The sequence below is a fragment of the Colletotrichum karsti genome (genome assembly GCF_011947395.1).
Source record: "Colletotrichum karsti strain CkLH20 chromosome Unknown Scaffold49, whole genome shotgun sequence".
Lineage (NCBI taxonomy): Eukaryota > Fungi > Ascomycota > Sordariomycetes > Glomerellales > Glomerellaceae > Colletotrichum > Colletotrichum karsti.
The window spans coordinates 60,804-73,217 of NW_024065949.1; the positions used below are offsets into that span (position 1 = coordinate 60,804).

General features: G+C 51.9%; 3 protein-coding genes across 3 annotated transcripts; 1 reads left to right on the forward strand and 2 right to left on the reverse strand.

Annotated features, from left to right (window-relative positions):
* Positions 1-1,300: 1,300 nt before the first annotated feature.
* CkaCkLH20_11550 (uncharacterized protein) lies at positions 1,301-1,893 on the forward strand (the record flags this gene model as incomplete). The annotated part of the gene is made up of 3 exons (XM_038894264.1): positions 1,301-1,522; positions 1,710-1,772; positions 1,834-1,893. The coding sequence occupies 3 exons, from the start codon at positions 1,301-1,303 to the stop codon at positions 1,891-1,893; spliced, it is 345 nt and encodes a 114-aa protein (XP_038740339.1).
* Positions 1,894-2,711: 818 nt separating this feature from the next.
* CkaCkLH20_11551 (uncharacterized protein) lies at positions 2,712-4,295 on the reverse strand (the record flags this gene model as incomplete). The annotated part of the gene is made up of 1 exon (XM_038894265.1): positions 2,712-4,295. The coding sequence occupies one exon, from the start codon at positions 4,293-4,295 to the stop codon at positions 2,712-2,714; it is 1,584 nt and encodes a 527-aa protein (XP_038740340.1).
* A 4,415-nt stretch (positions 4,296-8,710) lies between these two features.
* On the reverse strand, positions 8,711-10,087 carry CkaCkLH20_11552 (udp-glucuronosyl udp-glucosyltransferase; the record flags this gene model as incomplete). The annotated part of the gene is made up of 1 exon (XM_038894266.1): positions 8,711-10,087. One exon carries the CDS (start codon positions 10,085-10,087, stop codon positions 8,711-8,713), a length of 1,377 nt encoding a protein of 458 aa, XP_038740341.1.
* Between the last annotated feature and the right edge of the window lie 2,327 nt (positions 10,088-12,414).

The window sequence follows — 12,414 nt, forward strand, 5'->3', positions numbered from 1 at the left end:
GATGATGATGCTCTATCATGACTGCCCTTGGAGACACGAGGGACCTACCTTGTTTGGTTTCCTTGGCCGTCAGAAGGAATCCCCGGGGATTTCCAGGAGAAAACATCGATCAAAGAGTGTGATTGAAGAAAGAGAAAAAGAGGGAGGTGTCGAGCCGCCAGTTCCGAGCCGTTCCCCCTCATCTCCGATGTCGAGATTCGTTCTTGTATCAGCAGATAGATGCATCATGTCGGGGGCTGAAACATGGAAAACAACAAGAACCCAGCACATTGGGAATGGAGATCTGAAGACTCGCAGAACAGGAAGCAAATAATCAATCTCGAGGGACTGGGCGGGAGGAAAGGAAGGGGCGCGATATCTGACCGTCCATCCGCCCTGCCCGTTTGAGATCCAATTTCTCCCGCCCCTGCGTTTTCGGGGTCACTGATAAGGTCCAGTCCATCCCAAAGACGGACGCCATTTGTTTTTAAAATCATGGGCGAAACGCGTGAAAAATCAAGAAAGATATCGAGATCCGGGCTAGGAAGATAGAAAGAATAGACAGACGCGACGCGACGGTCGTAGCTGCCCTTTTCAGGCCGGGCATCATCTAGACCTCTTCCCATCCATCGTTTTCTTCCCCTCTTGCGCTCCTTCCTGCTCCTGCTCTCTTTCTCTCTCTCCGACACACTACCACAATTTCTCCGTTCCATTTCCTTCTTTTTTCCCATTACTACCCAGGTATTAAGTGAGCTACAAGAGGCACAGCAAAGGCAATTAGTCCAATTCTCCCATCCAGCCAGCCCTTGTTGTTGTTTTCATTTTGTGCGTGTGTTCCGACACCGCTTCTCCAGACTCTCGCGCCGCGCCCCCCCTTGTGACCGACTTGTGACCCAACCTCGACCTGACTGACCCTCCTCCTCCTCTCCCCTCGCGAAAACCACGTCACCTCCCCGTCTTGTTTCTTCTCAACAACACCTCGCAATCCCCCGGATCTTCGTCGCAAAACTTCGTTCGTTGCTCTCGCAGAAAAATAACTCTTCGCTACAGCTCCAGAAGCTCTCTCCCCGTCTCCCGCACCTACTTTTCATCAACCGGTAAGCCCGCCAAGTCCGCGCATCTGGCCCAGCCCATCGCGCCATCCACCACCACCACGCTCGCCCCTCCTCTCCTCTCCTCTCTCTCTCGTCTTTTCGCCCGTCGCGCACCTCCACCCATCATTTTCCCTCGATCGCATATTTTCCATCGCGGTCGCGTCGCTATCGTCTTTCGATCCCCGTAACTAACAAAACCCCGCGACAGCGACAAAAAATCCGCAAAAATGGCCCGCGAAGGAACCCGCTCGCAGACCGGCAACTCCAAGCCGCGCGTCTTCCCCGTCGTCGACACCGCTCCCGTCCGCAAGACCAGCACCACCACCACCACCGGCGCGAAGCCCAAGAAGACGGCCACCAGCACCGCTGCCACCAAGGGCGCGAAGCCCGTCGGCGTCACCAAGAAGAAGGCCACCAACGCCAAGAAGGAGCCCACCGCGGCCACCAAGGTACGTTGACGAATGCTTCATGATGAATGTTGCGCGCTGCGCATGTTGAGAGATGCGATATTCGCCGGGCCGATTTTGCCAAATTTTGGACAACTTCTCCTGGCGGCGCGTCTCTTGCGAACGGGCGCCTCGCGACATCATGCCCTGGTTAATCTTTTGCTTCGCACAAGACTGACATTTCTCCCAGGCCAAGTCGGTAGCCAAGAAGGTCTCTACCAAGGTCACCGGCGCTGCCAAGGCTGGCAAGAAGGTACGCTCTCTTCTTCTTCCTCTTCACTTTCTTCCGATCTCGACCGTCTAACAACTCGTAGGAGACCAAGCCCAAGACCGCCAAGGCAAAGGCCACCGCCCTCGAGCCCGTCGCCTCCTAAATCCGTCCAACCTCTTTCTTTTTTTTTCTTCAACACGATGCTCCTCCGCGGGACCTGGTGACGCGCCTGGGGGTTCCAGGACCCCAGACACACGTCGCGACGTCGCGTCCCGGGTGGCGGACGGTTTGCGCCTTTACCTCCTCCTTACTTACTCCTTACCAAGTGTCTTTTCTTTGATGAGATACCACCTTTTTCCAGTTGAGCGTGCGGGTCAGGGAATTTTGTTGCTGCGGTATGACGGCTTCTTATCGGGTTCTCAGGGTTCTTGGGCTTGTTCCGACTGGGCTCATTTGTTCTTTCTTCCCATTTGCGTTTGGACTTTCAGGGAAACATGGCTGTGTTGTCGGGCGGACCGGGTGTATTTACGCGATCGAGACCTTGGAAGAAGGGGTGTCTAATACTGAATCGGTCATGAACTGCATATGCCGCTCGCCTTTTCTCGTGACATATACAGATAGAGCTTCCCTCGATGTGTTCCTGTTGTTGGAGGTGACAGACCCGGATCAACCCGTGCTTTCATGATCCAAAGACTCTTCAACTCCGTTCCGCAGGGAAATGGCATGGCGAATCATGACGTGCTAGGTTCAAAAATGATTAAGTATATTGCAGAGTATTGTTGACATGAACGAAAGTGGTATCTTTCTATGCATACCCACGGGTTTGCGGTGATGAGCCCCGTAGTCCGCCCCCCTTTTCCCCCCCGTGACCTGGTCATTTCGAACACCAAAAAAACAGTTGGAACGACCAAATAGCAAATGCAAAATGCCTCGAACCAAACCAGTTGCGCCGCATCATCATCAAAAAGCACACCACCACAGTCAGATGGGGAAGTGCAGCTTCTGCTCCGCCCACGGAATGTTGTACCAGTTCTCCCAGTTCTTGCCGACGCGCGGCCCCTCCTTGATGAGCTGCATCTCTCGCACTCCGCAGAACATGCCGTTGCGTCCCGTCCGGTCCACCATCTTCCACCCCTCCCTGCGCTGGTAGATTTCCTCCTGGAAACGCTGGCCCTCGACGACTTCGCGGTGCGGGTTCGGCGTGGGGAAGCGGGAGAAGTGCGTGATGATGCCCTGCGGCAGCGCGAAGAGACGCTCCCAGTGGCGGACGAAGCGCTCGAGGTACTGCGTCCGCTTCCTGTACGCCACGCGCACGTAGGGGTTGACGAAGACGCCCGTATCCATCTCCCCGGCCCGGTCTGCGACCGTCGACACGTCCGCCAGGAACAAGCAGCATTCGCAGGCGTCGTAGTAGATCTCGGGCTCGTATCGGAAACGCACCGGCGCCGTCACGTTGTGGGGATGGTCCGGGTTGATGACGTGGTGCGCCACAGCCTGCCAGTCCTTGGTTGGCAGCTGCTTGTCCATGTTCTGGATCCATTTGGCTTGCATAGCCACCATTCCGGCCCAGCAACTCTTGACGGGAACCGCGTCCGTCTGCGAAACCATGGCCTTGCGAGAGATGCCCTTGCCCGAGTTGGTGAAGTAGGGGAAGATGGGGATGCCGTTGGAGTAACCCTCGGCGTCTCGCTGGGCGTACAGGTCGTACATGGTGAAGACGTTCCAGTCAAAGTCGACGGAGCAAGCTGAGAGGTAGTGGGTGCGGCCATCGTCGCCCGCGTTGGTGCTGAAGAGCAAGTGGGCGGCGTCAACCGGAGCGAACATGGCGTCGTTGAGAAACAAGATCTTGTCGTACTTGACCACTCCGACTTCGGGGTCGAATTGGTCGATCGGGTAGAGCGCCCGGTTTCGCATCTCGGCCAGGTATGCCAACCGCTTGAGACGTTGGGATCCATCGGGCATAGTAATGTGAGGGAAGACGTTGTAGTCGACGTGATCCTCGACGACGATGCTATGCTTGCAGGGCACGTTCTTCTTGAACTCGGCCAACGCGGCAGCGCCCTCCTCTCCGCTGTCGTTTTCGTATATGCTCAGAAATGCATTGTCCTCCCCAATCATGTGAATCACATCCAGCACGTTCTGCGCCCACTCCCCACCTGCGATTTTCCCTTCGGGGTCGTACAGACTGACGGCGATGAAGACCTTCTCGTTCTGCAGGTTCGCACAGCCAGACAGGCTGTCGGAGACCAGGCATCGTCTCCGTAGGTCCTTGTAGTGCTTCGGGTGGCGGGTGTAGGAGGGGAAGAATATCGGTGTGGCGATGAAGACCAGGAGAATAAACATGACGGTATACCGAAATAGCAGTCTCGGAAGGGAGCGCGGTTGACGACGGATGGCCCTCAGCACGGCTCGGGGCCTCCCCCTCAGCCATGCAAAGAGGGAACCTTTCCTCCTCCCCCGCGCCGGCGGCGGTGACCCGGGCAGTAAAGGCTCTTTGTGTTCGGCATCGAGGTCGATGGCTTCGATGGAGGAGGACCGACGTCCATCGTCGCTGGACGGGGCCATGGGTTCGGTCGTCGTCGGACTGGCTGTCGACGGAGCCGGTCAGAGGTCGTCAGAGATTTCGTCGGTAGTTCTCGGTGTAGCAGGGTCACTGCAAAGGGTCGACAGGTCAATCCGCGTCCCGTGTCCCAAGGCAAAGGGTCGAGGTCGAGGACGTACGAGGGTCGGTTGAGGTCGTGAGGATGTCTGCGCCCTTGGGAAGAGACGTTTTCAGCTTTTAGGAAAAGCGTGAGGGGTCGAGGGCGGCGGCGCGGCGCATGTGGCTTGTCTCGAAGACGTGTCGCAGGAATGCGAGGTCGGATGGCGATGCAGGACGGGCTCGACGTGCCAGACTCGATTCGGGAGAGGATCGGGGGTTGGCCAATGGCGCAGACGGAGGAGGGTGGAGGGATTATAATGATACAGAAAAGAATACCGACATGCTCATTACAAACAATAAGTCTCGTCAGGAAAGGAGGACGCAAAGGAACGGGTGACAGCAAGCTGAGAATTGGGCGAAGAGAATGGCGACAGGCCGCCAAGACAAGAAGGGAAAGGACGATAAAGTTTGGGGCAACCAGCAGATGGAGCCGCCGTGGATCACGGCACAGCGGTGCACCAGCCCAGTCCGCCTAGCGACCTTGCGCCTGCCCCCAAACACCAACACCACGGGCACACACCGCAGCTGCCACGAAAGGAGTCAATTCCCTGGCCCGCGACCTCAATTCATACTGCAAGGAGTCAAGCCTCACTCATCATCCATGGATGTGCTGTCGCTTGCTTCTTCCTTTTTCAATGCTGCCTGCGCAATCAACCAACCAGACGGGTCGAATGGCTGTTTCCTGAGCTGCCACTTCCCGGCAACACTGCAGTCCCTGCTACCTTACTGCGTAGTATTAGCACCGAGGAGTCAAGGAGTCCAGGATGAGGGATTGACATTTCAAATGGCAGGCTGCGGCAGCTGTGGGGCCATTGAAAAACACCAAATCTCAAGCCAAACACGCCGGACTCCTGTACACAGTGTAGGCGTCTTTGTCGCGTTTCTCAGGCACTCAGCAAGCAATACTCTCTATGTCATAAGGTAAAATGATATAAATGAAGTCAGCTGTCAGCAATTCAGACAATGTGACCCCTTCCTCGCTAAGCGGTCGGTGCCGTTGACCTGCAGGAGACGCCCGGCTGGGAAGCGTCACTCAAGTCGGGCGTTGCAGCTGCTGAGGCACGCACTTCAGCTCTCTCAGATGCAGTCAGGGGAAGCGGGACAGCCCTCTACTTAGCGCCTTGGCCAAGAGTCGCTAAAAATGATGATCGGAGGAGGAATTCCAGCCTGGGCGACCATTCCCAAATTGCGTTAGCCAACTGCACTACCGACGCGAGACCGCTCCACTTCTTTCTCCATGGATCTCTCACAGCATCTCTAACTCAACTAAACAGTTCGTGAAGACTTCAAGTTCAACTGTTTCTCAACTCAGAGGATGGACCAATATCTCATGCAAGACACGCACTGCCTTTTTTTCAATCAAAGCAAGTAAGGGTCCGGAATCTTTTAACGTATGTTAATCTTCTTCTTCTTTTCTATGTAGAAGAAGAAGGACATCATTCTCTGGCTGCCTCACTCGCCCTTCTATTCGCTACTAATCAGCTCCCTACTTAACCATTAAATATACCGGGATGTAATCCTTCCTATTGATTGCATGTTCCCTTCGTAACTGCCAACTACCATGTCTTCTTCTATCTTGTCTCCACCTCGCTGGCCGTTTTAGAATACCTACTGAGCCAGGAAGGGGGCCGGGTTCTGCGGACCCCGCGCCTTTACCGCTAGATATATTCCGCATCCATATTGGGATACGATGTTGCGCCACAGCCGTTCCAAGAACCCAACACCCTACTTGCGCGCAAATACCACGCACGACCTTGGTCAATCAGTCCGCAGTCACTCACGATAGAACCAGTACACGATGCATAAGTAGGCTAGAGTGACGGACAACGACGATGCAACAGGCTGTAGACGTCAGTTGAGACGACGAGAGCACCCGAAAGAGAAACATCAGGATCACCAAACTTTAGGCAACAGCTTAAAGCTGCAGCAACTATCCAGGTCAAGGGTGCAAATCGCCACTGAAATTTCCTCCGCACCCCAGCCTTTAGCATGGCACTCGTACGCTACGGTACGAAAAGGTATGGTGCCTTTGTTGTGTATGAATCCACCAATGGGCGGGCTTCACCTCTAGCCACGAGACTTGATAACCTTTGCTCATTGGCTTAAAGTCGTGTCCGCTTCGTTCACGACGGACAACGGATCGTAAAGTATCTACCTGGGTTCGGCGCATTGCAGTACCCATTGATTCCGATAAGCGAGCGTTTAACTGATTTGAGATTCATACGTCTAAGTAACTGTTGTTTCTCTGTTGACAAACCAGGCGCCATCTCCTCAGAACACAAGGCCTAAAATGAAGCGGCAATAAGGCTTTGGGGTGAGCTTTTCAGCAGGTTTCCTCCCAGGCTACTATGTGGAAGCACTATTGTTGAACATATATTCTTCTGGGTCAGAGCACAAGGAGGCGGTATCACAATGGCTTTGCAATGAACGCGGCTTAGTAACAGATGTCTTACTGCGTTTCAACGTTTCATTGATGGGCTATTAATCTTTAGCGAGGAACTTTGAAGCAAAACTCCCTCTTTCTACAAATCACTCCATTGCCCTGACGTCTGGTAGCCTGGAGAGGAAGTCAGCAAGGTGGCTTTAGCAGAAACATATGCGTCAAGCTTCGCATCTGCAAAAGTCAAATGGGACTCGCCGAAGGCGGTTGATAAAGTGTGCTTGGTGGTTTGATGAAATCTCGACTTGCTCTCTGACACTTCTCATCATCAATCAGCAGTCAGCTTCTTCAGTTCACAGCACAATCGACCATACTAGACAAGTATTGGAAGAACTCACTTCGCAGTCTCGCGGCCGCGGAATCCACGGTGTTCCTCTCGAAATACTTTTCATCATCGCCGACCAGCTGCCCATTCCATATCGAATCGCTCTGGCTTTGACCAGCAAAGAGCTTTTCACCTCACTTTGCCCCAGTCGCCAATTCACCAGGTTAGAGGATCAGGAGAGAGTCGAAACACTACTTTTACTGGAAAAGGATACGACGAACTATTCCTTGTGTTTTGGATGTGTGCGGTTGTTTCCCTTCAAGTCCAACACCACCAGCGATGGGCCAAACCAACTACACTCATCTTGCGATTCACAGGTCGAAGTCTCCCGGGAGTTCCGGAAACCAAACACAGTGTTCTGGAGGCGCCAATTTAACCCCCGCTGGAGTCATATGCATTTTACATGGACTGAAGACCTGAGCGTTGTCGTATGGCGACCGGCAGCTTTGGGACTCGGGGAGAACAACATGCCACAAATCACCTTCTTCGAGGCACGCCTCATTATGAAGGAATATTTTCTCGGAATTGACCGTGGAATTAAGCTTCAGAAACTCGAAAACGAGTTCTTATTCACCAGAAGCCTGCCCTCGATCGTGGATGAGACTATTGAACACCACTTCCCCATCGAACGTCATGTTATGAACCAACGATACTCGTTGAGGCCACGACGAGACACCCAGCAAGAATATCGCGCAATCTCCAACATCATACCGTCTGCGCCTACTAGGGGTTCCTGGCTCTTCAAGCATAAGACAGCCGCTCGGATCATTGATGACGAACTCTTTCTTTGTCGCAGTCATCGAGTTTCTGCACCACCATGCTCCTTGGATGCTTTCTTCAAAATCGCGGACAGTTTGGAACTCCCGGTTTGTCGGCATATTCTGGCCGCATCACAAATGCCCCGTTCCGGGATTTGGCCGCAACAGAATTGCTGCATTCCGCAATTGCACAACTTAAGAATGGCATCTCACGAATCTCGATTCGACTCGGGCCCGGATAAGAGTATCATTTCATGCGAAAGGTGCTTTACAGACTACAGCATTGCCATTCAAAGAGGAGGGCCACAGGAAGAATGGAGTCTCGAGCTCATAACTTACCACAACCTTGGGAGCTGTCGAACACCGGATGACCCCAAGTGGGCGAAAATGGTGGACTGTAGTTCCTATTCCTTTTCTTATAGGTACACGACTGAAGACAACCGTCCAGGCAAAGTACGAGAAGCTTGGCTGAAACATGAAAACACGACTGATAGAAGCTGCGATGCCTTCCAACCGGAGTGGAGTAAGCCTTTTCACGAAATGGTCAAGAGCCAATACACTTGCTTTGAAAAAGGAGATCCTGCTTCTTTCAAGGCCAGGAGAGATATTTTGAGATTGTCGTATGCTGAAAAACGATATAGCTAGGCCCGGTTCTGCTCCCTACCATGAGGGCTGGATAATTGAAAGATATTTATTCAATGGATCATGGCTACCCCACGTTTACTCATCAGGCCACTTCAAGTCTCGCTTGCTACATCATGTTGTCAACTTCTTGACTTTCAACTCAATCGCAGATAAGGCATCTAAGCCATCATTCTCCACCTTGAGTTTCATCGCCGCCTTCTTATACTTGTTATCCGCCAGAATCTGTTCGACACCTCGTCTGACCTGTTCGATGGAGGGCGTTTGCGTCCCCAAGCTAAGTCCAACCCCAGCATGTACGGCTCGCATCGTGACTTCAATCTTCTCTTCATTCTGGCCAGCAAGCAGGACAGGAACTCCGTTGCTAACAGCATGAGTAAGAGTTCCATAACCAGCGTTGGAAACGAACACGTCGGCGAACTCCAGCATGGTGTCGTATGGAAAGTAATCGACGACCCGGGCGTTTGATGGAATGGTGACTTCCGGGGGCAGCTCAGCACCACGAGCACCCAAAGTTGCCACGACGAGAATGTCAGGTCGGTCGGAGAAGGCGTTAAGTGTTGGAATAATGAGTTCAGACCAGAAAGGATTGAGAGTTCCCTGTGACACGAAGATGACATGGCGGTAATGCTCGTGCCTGTTCTCAACTTCTGACCACCAAAGAGGATATTGGATGGTAAAATTGCGAGGCTTTCGGGGGAGGACGCCGACAAATTCGAGACAGGATGGCAGATCAGATAGTTGGTAGTCCAAGCTTGGTGAGCACAACTGGAGCGTATGGTCATGCGCCGCGTAAAACGATCTGAACATCCTGCCATCTGGAATGCTCGTACACCCACACCTGCTCCATGAGTCCTGCCACGCATCTACCATCAACTTCAGCGGGCCGCTCTCGGCAAGATCATAGAGGGCCTTGTTCCGTTCCCGTCCGGAATCCGTCGTATCTGGAGGCAGGCCGAGCGATATCGGTCCGGTATCTTGGCTCTCGACCAGCACGGGCGAAACCCCAAAGCCAATTGACTTGGGGAGAGTTTCGAGACCAGCCGGCAGAGGCCGCCCGTACTTGAAAGCCCAAAAGGAAGCATTGAAAACATCCTCCAGAAGAATGATCTGTCGACCCGGATGACGAGCCTGCAACATCACCAAGGCATTCTCAGTGCTTTGAGTACGTGTCGGCTGCATGTCCAAGAAGATAGCCTTGTACTGAGCGGCCAAACGCTCAGGGCCTTGAGGCCGCTCAGAGGCCTCGCGAAAAGCTTCGAAAACCGAGTCGGTGATTGGATTGTCAACAAAAAGATACTCGGCGCCAGCCTCGTTGATCTGGCTCTCGTAGACCGATGGGGCCATGAAGACTACCTCATATCCGCGTTTAACCAAGTGCGATGCAATAGTGATCAGGGGATTGGTATGTCCCTCGCCTGGAAAGGCAGTCATGAAAAGAAGAGGTTTGAGCTTGGCCGCTTCATCGTTCTGGATGGCAGTGGCGGGCATCGTGTCCTTCGATGGGGGAGAATTGGCCTAACGACGAAGCAACCAGGCAGGAATTTTGGGAAGGCTTTGGAGATAAGCGTCTCCGAGACAGAACATGACCCCTCAGTTCCCATGTAAGCACTAAAAGAATGTTGCATTCATCTCAGAAGTGGCCATGGTCCGATGCGAAAATTGGTTGGCGATGGTACGTTGATGTGGTGGGTTATTGCGGGTCACCACGTGTTCGCCAATAGTACCAATTGCGATTTCGTCACCTTCCATTTTTTCTCTGGGGGAGCCTGATCTTTAGAATCATATCTCGGGTTGTTATCTGGCTGGCAATTATTGTTCGTGTTATTGTACGAGAGAAACAGGTTTTACCCAGTTTAGATTTGTTGCTTGTAAACAAGAATCATCCTCGACTTGCGACATCCCTCGAGGTCGACGTCTCCATGCAACTTTACAGTTTTGAGCACTTAGTTTAGGAACTGACAATGTCAGCCTTTCTTTTCTCTTTCATTTTTCGACACTTGCAAAGTAGCTGAGCAGTCTGAGAGTCCCAGAATTCCCTCGGAGGCTCCGGAGTCTATCACATGATGGGCTTTACTTTTACGCAGTATATATACGTGTAAGTGTACTGCATGCCGGATGTTGACGCTAGATGTATTCCTAGAATTTGAATCTGAGAAGTGCGCGACCGGAGCCTAGAAATTATCAGGCACGATACTACCATCAGAATGGATTATGGGACGCGATCGTCGACGGAGATGTAGCCTCCCGTGATAATGTCGGTCAGATGTTGCACGTTTCGCTGAACGATAAGCGCAAAGCACCGAGCCTGAGTTGTGTGACAAGCAACCTACTACGTACGGGTCGTAAGATCCCTGCGCTCCAGTAGAAATCGAGGAATCTGGACTTTAGCACGGTAAGCAAATGGTTCAACACCCAAGTTTTAGACAACGTTCACAAGACGAAGGCTACCAACGTACGGGCTTGTTTTTCTTTACTTATTCTTCAGACAAAAATAAGATTCAAGTTATTTCTCTAGAATAGATAGATTCCGATTTCTCATTATTCAGTCTGTGAAAGTAATGTCAGTTTCATTGCTTCACATCACTATTCAACCAGTCTTAGACCAAATGCCTCCAGCATTGTCAAGCTTTAAAATACGAATAGTTGAACTTAACAGCTTGGTATTAGAATTGACATAGCCTCTGCAAAGAGAATTCCAACCTATTCCTCTGCTCCAATGGCTCAGCCTCTCTCAAAGCGATACGGGCCATCGACGGACAAGGAACTTCACTACATGATGAACGCAAGCAATGCAAGATAGTCTTGCTCTGAGAGAAGAAGCATATGCTAAGTGCATTGTGCTAAATGAAATGAGACGGATACTGCGCGTGTAACTTCATGCTCTGGGCTTCAATATAGAAAATGCAACCACTCCGAGTTGTGCGACTCTGCCCTTATTTCTTCCGGTGGACGACCTACGCCACTGGGAGAAGCTGAGACAAGCGAAACAAGATAATGGATGGCCATGTTCGAAAGCGCCATCTTGAAGGTCTGAAAGAAGAAGGTCATCAACTGACGAGGGGGTTTGGACTGAAGGGTGCTGTCTGTGATTTAGCAAACATGCACAATTAGCAAAGATGAAAGGCTCAGAACATTGAGATTGTGATCCACTCCGTTGAATCAAAAGAACGAACTAAACCTTAAGGCACTGTGCCGAGTCGGTGGGTCGTCCAAGTTGAATAAGGTTTACCTTCGAATGTTTAATTCCATGGGCTACGAGCAACTACAGGTTCTCAGAAGATTATCGGCAACAACCATAGCTCCGCATTGCAATTTGTATACGTGTAGTGGAAAGAGCCAATACTTTGCGCGGAATCTGAAATGATTATTTACTGACCAAAGTCAATATAAACTGGCCTCGCTCTGGAGGAGTTAAGGTTAAGTACTAAGTCGACGTTGAATGAAGTCCGACTAAGGATTTTGGAGAAACTGCATATACAATAAAAACGTCTTGGCAACATGTCCGGTCGTTCCGAACACGAGTCTGCCTTGAGAAAATGTGACGCTTCGACTGGAAAAATAAGGAGCCTCAATCAAACATTCCATAAACAAACAGCTTAAATTCGGGTTTTGGAACGCTGCAGGGATTCGCAAAAGCCTATTGTCGGCAATTCAAGCCTTTTGACCCCGCTTCGTTCGCACTCGGGGTTCACTTGCGATTCCGATTGGAAGTATCTTCAATTTAAGTTTACCAAGTTTAAGATGTTCAGCGGCCAGCCCGCAGCCAACGTGGTGGCGTGCCAGCACGAGGAGGTAGGTGTTCTGCACGTAATCCT